Source organism: Seriola lalandi, unplaced genomic scaffold, assembly GCF_002814215.2.
Source record: "Seriola lalandi dorsalis isolate HSWRI2012SDOR001 ecotype SW California unplaced genomic scaffold, Sedor1 jcf7180002054873, whole genome shotgun sequence".
NCBI lineage: Eukaryota > Metazoa > Chordata > Actinopteri > Carangiformes > Carangidae > Seriola > Seriola lalandi.
The window spans coordinates 922594-934796 of record NW_019525426.1 but is presented as its reverse complement, the minus strand read 5'-3'; the positions used below and the strand labels follow the sequence as shown (position 1 = coordinate 934796).

The following is a 12203-nucleotide window of genomic DNA, read 5'->3' as shown; positions in this document are numbered from 1 at the left end:
AACCCTCTCTCCCCTATACAGTGAGGAAGCATTAAGGTGATTTTATTATCTCCTCCTTGCTCTCCGCTAAGGGATCTACTTAATGTCATTCATTGCCATTTAATTTGTGACCAAGAGCAAAGTGGCTCTGGAAAATGAGAAGGCACAGACCTTTGCCTACACAGGGGTGTGCAGTCCTGGGTAATTGTTAATTGTCAGATTGCATCTCGGTGAAGCGGAGCTTTAAAAGAAAGTATTATGGTGCATTTTCCCCACATGGTGGTCCACACAGTCATTTATCTAAAGCAGGTGAAAACAGGGGATACTTGTGTTCATGTTCAGGTCAGTGTTAATTTCACATTCACACTAATGAGCAGCTTTATTTTTTTGGACTGTACAGATGGGATTGCAGCAGTTCTCCTCAAATTAATTAATTCCTCAATTGCCCCCATGGCCAGGGAAACTGTAAAATCACAAAATGAGCCAATGTAAGATTGAGTCTTCACAGTGGTCTAATGCTCTTATCTGAATGGCTCTGCATTAATTCCTCTGTATGATTAACAGGAGGTACCTGTGTCGAAGTGAGGGAGAAATTAGTTCATGGAGGGATAACGGTATTCATCCAACGCCTCACACCTGCTGCGGCACAGAAAAAAAAAAAAACCTGTGTGATTATTCTGATTGGCTGAGCATCGGCACACTATTTTATTCCGCATCACTGACCTTTCTGCCTCACTGTGCACAGTGTGAATGCAGGGGAAGGCATCTTCAGCGTAATGCATGCATCATATAGTGAGTTGACTGCACACAATCTAAGATTGGAGTGGTACGCACGGCACTTCCTGATGTACATTTTAAAATAATGGCATGCATGAACATGAGTTTGAATGGGGTCTACTTGAGGCGATACATCTGGTGGATGATAAGACGTATTTGTCTGCGCCGCTCTGATTTTGCTCTGATGAATAAGCTGCGGTGCTCACAAAGGGTCATATGAAACAGCCCCTAGCTCTCTGTCCCCTGTACCATGATGCATTGCCTGTTGTTGTGCCTTGTCTCTAAGCTTCCCCCGCGAACTGATTAAGTATTTGGAACAGCATGGAAACACCACAGGGTGCTGCATTGTTTTTCAGGGGAAGACAGTCCCAGTGAACAGTATGAATAGACCAGTGACTCTGAAAGAGGCAGACTGACACTGTTTGTAGCAATTATTCAGTCAGCTCAGAATGAGTATCATACAGTAGGATGGTAGGCTCTCTCTTTGATCAGGGAGTTTGTTTGACTCCCTTCCACTAATTTCAGGCATTAAGATACAGTCAATAATTCATTTCATGTAAATCCGAGTATAAATTGTTGATTTGTTCATATTTGAAGAGTTAAATCCCAAAATGAGATGAAATTACCAAATGTCTCCTCCTAACTTCATAACTGATACAGAAGAAGACTTTTCTTGCCTTGATCATGGCTGTCGTTTTAGATATTAAGTTACAACAGTATTTTTTTTCCAGTGTATGTGCACTGTGCTGCGGTCAGTCTGGATATCATAAGCATAGACAGTTATATTTCCTGGGGAAAAGAATCTCCTTAGTTCAATAAATCACTATGTAAACAGAGCCAATATTCGTGCGACTGCGGCTCAACAGGGGTTGCTGCACAGATGCGGGCTATGAAGAGATTTTACAGATTCATCATTAAAATGCCCAGGGAGCTCTGACACCCGTGTAGATTTTTCTCTCATCTCATAGAGGAAGAGCAGTGTTGTGGTTGTTTTCTTTGTCTCGAGGCACATCACTGTTATCATGGATTTCAATGTGTGCGCTTCGCAGAGTTTGTGTGTGTGCATGTGTCTGTCTGTCTGTCTGTCTGTCTGTCTGTGTGTGTGTGTGTGTGTCTGTGTGTGTGTGTGTGTGTGTGTGTGTGTGTGTGTGTGTGTGACTGCATTAGCAAACATTAGACATGGTTACAGTTTTTGCTTAAGGAGATAAGTTTCTGGACAGGCATCTAGTTTTTTTGGTGTTGCATGTAGACCCCCGGCCACATCAAGCTGGTAAACATAAATCTGAGAAAATGAGATAATTTTCTATTGCAAACACAAAGCAGCAGTGTGTGTTGGGCAGTGTCCTCCATCCAACCCTTTTTCTGCCTGTCACCTTTTTATGTGTCATTTTGTAACATTGACTGTCCCATAATCAAATCGAATTGCATCAGTGCGTCAACGATGGATTCTATCTGTCAGCGGTTTTAAAGCAAAACAGTGAAACAGTCATAAAACAGCCCAACACCTGCACAGCTGGTCGCACCTGCGCTCACATAGCAGCCTCTCACCACGGAATCTCAATAGAGTCCTCACTGCTCAGTACCGGCTGTCACACTCGCTGATGATTTCTCTTTCTGGCACGACAGGACAGAAACACTGTTACCGGAAGAACACGGTGTATTTATACAGAGGATGTCTTTGAATACAAATAAAACGTGGTTTGATAAAAGGAATAAAAAAAAAATGAAAAGGCCAAAATCACGAATTGGAAATAAAGTCATCACTAACAATTTGCATTATAAACGAGCATAAAAAATGTAATATAGAAGTGACTTTAAACATTTTCCCAACCTCTCTTGAGGTCTTATCTCCTGCAGTTATTTATTCTGAAGTCTCAAAGCCTTGAGTGCAGATTATGGTTACCCACTAGTCGTCGGTCTACTTTGAAAATATCAGACAGGCTTCATCTAATGATCACAATCTGTGCAACTCATATGCAGTCAAGAGGTCTGTGCTGTAGCATGGGGCAGACGCATTCATGCTTTGAAAGTAATCACTTTGATTTTAAAATAGTCAATTCTTAAAATAACAGGTAACCAGTGAAGTGTCACAAGAGTCAGGGTGAATTTCTTTTGTTTCTTTTTAGCAGTTTTGATTTTTTGCCAGTATAGAGACTAAAGAGCTACAGGAGTCTAAACAAGAGAAGATGACAGCACGGATGCTTTGAATGTTTTTTTAGCATAGGACAGCTTTACTCTGTGTTATATTACAGAGTTGAAACAATGAGAATCCACAATACGCTGGCCTATAGTGTTAACTGTCCCTTTGCACTGAAGATTTCTGCAGTGTGGAGGGGGGGGTTATATTATGAGATTAGCCATACTGTCAAAATCTACAATCAAAATATTCAATGTGTTTGCATCTAAAATTTCAAAATTTACAATTTTGATGGTTCTGAAGACAAACAGAGATTATCAGCTTCATTCAGTGCACTTAGGATAACATTTTATGTGTATACTGTACAAGTGTTTAACAGAAAACTGAGATTGTTTGTTACCGGTGCAGCCTAATAGTAGAATATGAATCAAAGAAAACCTAGCACAAACACTTACTCTATTGTCTCCAGTAATAACACTCAAAGTCCTGTCTCGAAGATTAGATTCAAACAAGTTTTAAGCTCTTAAAGGGAAACAGGCTCAGCATTAATCATGGTCAGGAAAGACAGCATAATCAGCTGTTGTTAAAGCTGTTTTTCTTCTATCAGTTTATCACTATTATTTTAGGCATGGTTTCACCACTGTACACAATTATTAACTCTAATCGAGACTTCTTAAATAGACCAATTTTTTATATTATATATATATATATATTAAAATCTACTTGTTTGTGTAGATATATTCACAGAGGAAACTGGTTTGTGATTGTGTTGTAAATGTATTTTTATACAGTTTATTGTTCACAGTAGCAGGTGAAGTGGCTATACCTAACTGTGGAGTTTGCAAGCCATGTGAGAAACAGATTGTTAATGATTGTGTTCCTGGTGGTGCTCACAGGTGCTCTTGGTATTTGAGCCTGAGGAGAAAAAAAAGCACCTCATCTGATCGTGGCTCGAGTGACCTGTGACAATGGAACTTTAATAGAAACTGCTGAAAAATGTATTAGTAGCCGTAGTGGCTTACACACATCACCTCATCATTTGTTGTGTCTGATTCTCAGCAACTACACTGTGGCTCTCCTCCCTATGCTTTCCTTTCTTCGCCGTCCTGAAGTTCAGATAAATTGTCTTTTCCTTCCTTTCCTTTCCCTCACATTTCTACTCATTAGGATTTATCCATATCTCAAATCCTGGCTGGCATGATCATCTTGGTGCAAAGTGTTGGGAAGATCACAGGGATGCTCTTAATGAAAAGGTGTGTGCATGGGATATTTCAAAATTACACCTCCCTTGACAAGGCTCTTAGATGAAAGCAAAGACCATAAATCAATAGATAGATGAAGGGATGTAGGCAGGCAAGATGGCAAGAGAGAGAGAGAGAGAAGGATGTAAACCTTTCCAGGACAACAGCCAATTAGATCCAGCAGAGCTTTAGCACAGAGATAGTAAATTGTTGCAAATATTCTACCCTATGTCTTTTCTTTTTTTTCTTTTTTACATTTGATTGCCATCTACAAATCAGTACTTGTTTTTTTTCAGTCACTCTCCCTTGTTCATGTCGTCAATGCTCTACACTCCTTTCTGTCCCCCTCTCACTCCTTTATTTAATCTATTTTTCCATATCACAGACATCTCAAATCGCAAAGCTGTTTGTAGTGTTAAATCATCCTGCAGAAGCGACAAGTTTTACTTCATTAAGTTGTGGCAGAGTGCACTGCTTCGCTGGAGAGTAGGGGTAAGAGTCTGTCCTCGTGGGCTCTATCAATAACCATTAAGGATCCTCTCTCATTAGACCAAACCTCATAGGCCCCCGGGGCTTGAGAAATGGGCCCTGCCATGTTACGTGATGGAGTACGCTTAGATGGCATCACCACTGTTTGGAAATGTAAATTGCAATACTTATTTTCCCCTGCGGATGATTGCCACCAGTGCTATGTACACAACTTTATTCTCATTCAACCTGTTTGCTTAATCAAGAAGAACCTCACTCCCCTATCAGCAAACCCCAGTTTGCTCCTGAGCTCCTCCCTTTTTCCCCTCTCCATCTTTTCACACACACACACACACACACTCTCAAACCCATTCAGCGTATCCCAGCCACTGCAGTATGATTATTCATATGGCAATGAGGCTGGATCAAGCTCGCAAGGCTGCCACAGCGTGATGGGAGTGTTTCCAGATGATGACTTAGGAGTCCTGCAGCTTCTCTGCCAAGAGCAGGGAATTCAAACTTAATCAGGGCGAGGACCCCTCCCTCCTCTATCTCCCAGAGAGCTCCGTGGGGTTGAGGCCAAAACGGGAATAGAATGAGAGAGACAAAAGTCAAAGTCTAGGCAGCATCATGCACACTCTCTCCTTCTGTTTTCCTCCCAGGGAGCCAGAGGTTTTCTCCCTTGAGCGATGGGTTCATTTTAGGGCTATTGGAGAAACTTTTCTTTCTCACTCAGGGAGGACACATTAGTAAGATTAGCTTTGTTCTACTCTATCAGCCCTATCTTAACTCTTATCTCTCCCACTTTCTCCCTCTCACACACACACACACAATGTTCCAGATTTCCCCACACTATGGCTGTTGTCCATCCATCACCCATTTGCACAGCCAGTGTGTTTCACTTGAGCCCAGACAGTGAGCTCTGCAGCAGGCATCCCAGCACTCAGCTCATCCCTGTCCGCAGACCATGGTCACACCAAGGGGAGGAGGCAATGATCGGTCCTGATCAATAATACATCGACTGCATTAAAGCTTATGAATAAGTCATGGACGGAAAGAACCCAGTCTTCAGACATACACACACATATACACACACACACACGCACACACACACACACACACACACACACACACACACATACAGTGCAGAGTGATCTTTTACTTAGGCCAGGGAAGATGAACAGACAAAAAAAGAGAACAAAGCAAGGGCTTTAACTTGTAGGGAATTTATCACTTACTCACTGACATTTTGTTGCATGTTGAAGCTTCACTCTGTCTTTTCTGTCCCATCCGCTGCCGTTCTCTCTCCGCCTCTCTCTCTCTCAAGTAATGGCCTTTTTCCTGTGGGTAGAATAAATAAGTTATTACATCCATGTGTCCTAAGGCTTAGCACGGACCGTCTGAATATAAATAGTTCATTTGCCTCCATCGTAGAGGCCTTTCTTTGTGCCATATGAATATATTTGTAATTACTTTCTGTTTTGTTTTGTTTTTTTCTTTACGAAGAGCAGGGTGACTGTTTTGGTTGACTGGAGATGCAAGATGAAATTGCCTTATACAAATAAGTCTGCCAACGTTTTACCCCAAACACCGTCTCAGACAGGAAGGAGCTGAGTGAGAGCGCAGGGCTTAGCTCAATGCAGCCTTTAGTGTGCTGTGCTGACAACAAAGAGTGAACAGCCTGTGTGATGCTGTAGACAATTTGAATACTGAGTAAAACTTGTGTGGTGGATGAAAGTGCAAGTGGTAACTTTGCCAAGAATGTGAATGGGAACAACATTTTTGAATAATTAATCTCTCAGATAATATAACTATACAGCAAGTAACCCCGTTCGGTGTGTGTGTGGGTGTGGGTGTGTGTGTATACGCTCTGTCAAGCATTATCATTTATTTTGGCAGTCAGTAAGATGGCACTTGATGCCAAGGTGTGTGATTATTTGTGTTTCCGTTGTTGCCACTAAAAGTTTTGTTTATAGCTTGACGACTACGGACTCCAAAGGCAAACAAGGCCTCTGCTTATTAGGTACAGGTGTGCACATTCACGTGTGCACACATTCATGGCAGCTCTTTGATGAGATGCCCTGTTGTGAGTTTGTGTTGTGGTGATGTGCTCCTGGAGGAGGTGCAGGAGAGGAAGCGGCTCTTTGTTTCTGCCAGCAGAAGTGTGTCAGACAGGAATACTCAGGGAGCAGGGCTCAGAAAGATATCGCTGCTTACTCACCAACGTGTAGGATTTTTCTCAAAGATTGTGCTGCCTATGACAACGGCAGGGAAAGTGAGACGTCAGAGGGGGAATAGTGTTGAAGTGATCGTGTTGAGTGTGTGAGAGAAGAGGCAGAGATGGATGGAAATGTTGCCTTGTATGAGAGATAGGAAATAGAAGCACACACACACACACACACACACACACACACACATACAGAATATCATCAGATACCACACACAAAATCAACAGGTTAATCTGGATTTTACTAATTAGCTACTAAGAAGAAGGTTTTCCTTGAATCAAGGATTCTGTAGAGATATTTTTCTGATTCTTTCCTCTGGACATCATGATAACCTTTTAATTCAGATATCACATGATAGATTAAAAAAATTATTACATTTAATTTCACTCACATTTTTAAAAAATATAGTTTGTTTCAGCCAGAACTGGTGTGATGAAACTGTTTGGTGAAGGAAGAGGAGGTTGGATTGTGTGTAGTTTGCAGTTTTAGTTAAGTTTAACATCTATGAATAATAAAATGCACCTGACAAAACATTTGCATGCATCTCTATGGGGGACCCTGACGTATGGCTAACTACATTCAACCCCTGAATTTAGTTTGAATGCATAAAATATATAATAAATATCAGATGTTCTATATAGCTTCATAAACTTGTTTTTAAAGCTTCAAAGTTTATTCTGAATCCTGGAAGCAGCAGATGTTCACAGTCCCCAGAGGCTGCATCCCAGTACCTGTGATGATTCCTGCGGGGTTCACATGAGATTCACTTTTGTGGTTTTGAGTGAAATGTATCACCAGCTATGGGATGGATTGCCATGAAATTTTGGTACCCACCTCCATGTTCTCCTCCTCGAGATGAATTGAAATAACTTCAGAGATCCTTTAACTTTTCATCCAGCGCCACCATCAGGTCAAAGTTTTGATTTGTCCAATACTTCGCTTTATGACCAAATAACTGCAAAACTAATCACATTCCCATCGGCATCAGCTGAACTTTGTGTTTAGTGCGAATAATGTGATGTGTTAGCATTTAGTACAGCCCGACAGAGTCAAACATGGCTCTAGGCTCTAAGTCTTGTTCTAAGCACATTGTGGGAGTTTTATCTTTTTTCATACCTTTGCTCAGAACACTTTACATTCAACTAAAAGTTATAAACCTTCTGGACTCAACTGACTTTTTAGCACCATGGCTAACTATCTCATCTCACTTCTAACTGCTCCTAGAAGCTCTCCATTCACTTTACTCATGATATACTCTTTGTGTGTTTGTATGTGTTCTGCCAATCCTCGTGCTTGTCTTAGAAATGATTCATTCATTTTGTTAACCATTCGTGTAAGAGCAAATACAAATTATCTTTTGCTCCAATGGTTGTCATGAACCACTCTCCCTCCAAATGTTCTAACCAGTCAACAAAGCATCTTTGCTGTGGTTACATGCTGTCATTGCTACTTAAAGGCCGACATACACACACAGCTTTATTTTGTGATAATTGCATCGAGTCTCACCCTGAACTAGAAGTGTCCCTAATATCATTTTTTAAACCAAAAAACTCAGGCAGTCTGTCATAGCAATTAACTTGTCCTTCTTCTCAATTTTGTGCTCTATAAAACTGTATGACACCAGCGATTTATGTGGAATAATCTCTTTGTTGAGCCTTGCTCTGATAGATGACAGTAAATTCATTTAAAAAAATGCAAACTAACTGTCCAAGGTCAAAGGAAGTGACTGTTTTAAAAGACACATTTGAATGGCGAAATGAAATGGCATAACTCTGAAGCGCATTGAATCTCATTGAATTAAACAGCAACCCTATACAGTTAGTGTGTGTTTACAAAAAGCTGACATACAGTCTTTTGAAAATGGATGTGGAACTGAACATTCAGGGGGAAAATCGTAATAAGAAAGATGGAGGGGGGGAATGAGAGAAGTTACAGGAGAGTTGCTTTTGAGGGAGGAGCAGTGCTCTATCACCCTTATGACATTGTCCAATTAGAGCATATGATTAGTGTAGACTGTCTCCAGTGAAAATGAATCTATCAGCTCGGCTCGGATTGCTACAGGTCCCTGCAATTTAGCTACCACTTTGTCTCTGTCACCACAGAGCTGCTAATATAAAACCGACAGAATGGATGATTTCTACTTAAGGCGTAGCTTGATTGAAGCTGATTACATTTCACAGAGGTTTATTATATTTCCATAATATGTGCGCGTGGTGTAGGGTGTGTGTGTGTGTGTGTGTGTGTGTGTGGGTAGGTTGCGTGTTTGTGTGGCCTCATGCGAATGTTTGTGAAAGGAAGGACTGGAAGTGATGGGATATGTCTTCTTAATGTGTTTTGTCTCTTCCAGGCTTCCAGAGCCGAGGGCAGACCCCATCGACCCACGGGACTTTGATGACAATGATTCTGGACCATCCATGGACCACGCCCCCTGATTTCAGCGACACCAGACTCTTCCTACATCCAACTGTCCTTCAATGTCTGCTTCAGCCAGCCATCAGCCCCTTTGAGCTGTCAGGCTGGCCCTCGCTCTGTCAGCCTTCCCCCTTTTACCACCCCCTCCCCTCCCGGCGCCTGCTGGCAGAGAACTGACCTTGAAGAAGGCTGCGGTGACAAATATGGATGGCCATGTCTTTTCTGCTCTCAAACTTTTTTAATTCCTCACTCGCTACTAACTTTCTTTAATTGAAGCACACAAGTTATGTGCAATCAATTACCATCAGGCTCAATTTCCACAGCCAGTCAGATCCTTGGCTTACTGGTGAGCCTGGCTGACTCAGAGAGGAAGCCCGGGTAGGCAGCCGAGCGGAGCATCTGTTAAGCCCAACAGATGTCAGGAATGGGAAATTCGGTGACATGGTGCGCTTCACTCTTCATTTATTCGCAATATCATTTCGGTTCTGTTGTTTTGACAAACACTGTGGCCGCTCGCAGACATAGAAAGGGAACATTTGTCAGATGCCACAATGCCTTACATCGTTGAGAGAATATATTATAAGTGCTGTTCTGGGTATGATATTTTTATTGTTTAAAAAAGAAAAAAAAGAAAAAAAATACAGGAAATCTAAGTGTCTCTAGCTTCTGATCTTTAATGTCGTCTCTGATGCTTTCCATCATCCCGTTGCGTTCACCCCTCCTTCCTCTAGATCCCCTGCCTTACCCGCTGATTCTTTATGCTTGTAGATTTGGCACACTTCCTTTTGTGCTTGTCAGATCTATTATCAGAAGCGGGGGCCATTTTGACACCTATTGATTGGTGAATGTTGCTGAGTCTTTGTTAGGTGAAAATCGAACTGTAATTTGACTGTGCAAAATAGCACTCCGCAGTATCAGCTCTCTGTGTACTGTAATGTAAAGGCTCATTACTCCTGGCCAATCTGCAGCATATGACGGATTACCGTCCGGACAAGCATATGCACTTTCTACCTTGACCCGCTCAGCCATAGCTTGCATTCATGATGTACCACCGCAAGTCCGTCTGTATCAGCAATTTGTTTTAATATGATTGATTCTGTTGCCTTAAATTTAAAATTGAAAGCTGTGTCACCCATTATACGTGGGACATGTTTGACAACAACATGACTTCACCACTGTACCACTGCACTAAGATGCACTGAGAGTTGTATACTTACCCAAGGGAAATGTTGTTTTGTCAACAGCCTATTGAAATAACTCCAACAGCTCATTCGTTATTCCAGTGTAACAGACAGACAGCAGTCTGTCTGTCTGATGTTTCCTTTTGTTTTTATTTGTCTATTTTTTTCTTAAATCTATAAATAAACAGCCTGTTTTTTAGATTGGATGCTGAAGAAGATGTTCATATTTCTACTTTAGGAACAATTCCTGCATTATCTGTTTCTTGCAAAACACTACAAACACCTGAAAACCATCAGTCATCCTAGACACTATTATCAGAAAACCTTAAAGGCATGTGATGATGAATGGAGACAGGAAGAGAGGTGAAGTGGTGTAAAGCGGAAATTCAGGAAGGCGAAGATTTCGGGTTTTCTTTCATCAAAATTCAAAGCAGCAACCCATCAAGATAGGACTGGGAATAGGAGGTTTGGGAACAAAGGGGGGTGATGGAGCAGGAGAACTCTTTAGGGTCTATGCTTCTCTAAAGATGCATTTAAATGCAGACTGGTTTCACGCCTACAGACCAAGACAAGCCAGAACCCACTTTTCATCAACTCGCAGCCACAATCAGAAAGCCTTTGTCTCACCCCTGCTCATTTTTCTTTATCACTTTTCTTCTCGGATTCACACCATGCAGCACACACTGGTCTCAGACCTGCTCTCTACCTGAGCTGCTTCATCAAGCCAAGAATGCTTCCTCAGCATGTCCAGTCTCCCCACATTGAGATATTGACCGAGAGAAAACTCATTTAGCCGGTGGTCATTGCTATCTGGGTGGTAACACATCTGGGGTTTGCTTTCTCTTGTGAGTTTCCCTTTACAGAAATAATGGGGCTTAATGATTTACCGCAGGAGGCATTGATCCTCAACATTCACTAAGCTACTGCTGACTGACCAAGCACCAGAGCACTCAAACCCCTTTAGAGATTTTTTTTTTCTTGTGTATGTTTTAGTGTGGCTGCAACTAAATTGATTTAAGTTAGCTGGGAGGAGGCATAGCCATATACAAGCTCCCGTGCTATCAAAGAGAAGCTGGTTTCGGCGAATAATCGTTATCCCGTCATCTGTCGTGGAGTCCAGCCTGATCAAAGAGATAATAACAAACCTGAGGGGTGGGGGCGCACAATGTGCCTGTTGTCTGAGGAGGAAATGGAGAGGAGAAGATTGTCTGATCTCATTTAGCCAGGAAGACCACAAGGTTCCCTTTTTTTCCACACCCAATTACACCTGCTCTTCCAGGTTCACTTCACTGAACATGTTCACACAGAGGCACAAAGATGTGCAAATAAACACAAGCACATCCGTAAGACCTCCGTTTTACTGATGGGCAAAAAGAGACTATTTGTGTATTTGTATTGACATGAATTAATTGCTTCATGGGTTGTGAGATTGAATTAGCTACGTGACATGCTTGCTAGTGGTGATGCAGCTTTGATTGCTGCCTTTAATAGAGCCTATTTCTCTCTGCCATCATTTAAAAGACAGTTGGAGGCTGTGGTTTCACAGTAATGGAACAGCTCCACCACCCATCAGCCCACCATGACATGCCTTAATGATTCTGTTTATTAGCATGCAAGAGAAATAGGAAAATTCTCTAATAACAGACCACGTATTTCCCTAAGACATATGTATGTGTGTGTGTGTGCTGCATGTGTGTCTGTATGTGTGTGCTTCTAAGTATTTGTGAGGATGAGCATTAGCCTGTGAGAAATGACAGTTTATCTGCAGAGACCCACACCT

At 41.8% G+C, this 12203-nt stretch overlaps 1 protein-coding gene across 1 annotated transcript in view; it reads left to right on the top strand.

Annotated features, from left to right (window-relative positions):
• Positions 1–10629, top strand: part of trim44 (tripartite motif containing 44) — a 43112-nt gene extending 32483 nt beyond the window's left edge. The window contains exon 6 of the mRNA XM_023428283.2: positions 9178–10629. Coding sequence (XP_023284051.1) covers positions 9178–9262 — 85 coding nt within the window. The 3' untranslated portion in view covers positions 9263–10629. The remainder of the gene's footprint in view (positions 1–9177) is intronic.
• The last annotated feature ends 1574 nt before the right edge of the window (positions 10630–12203 follow it).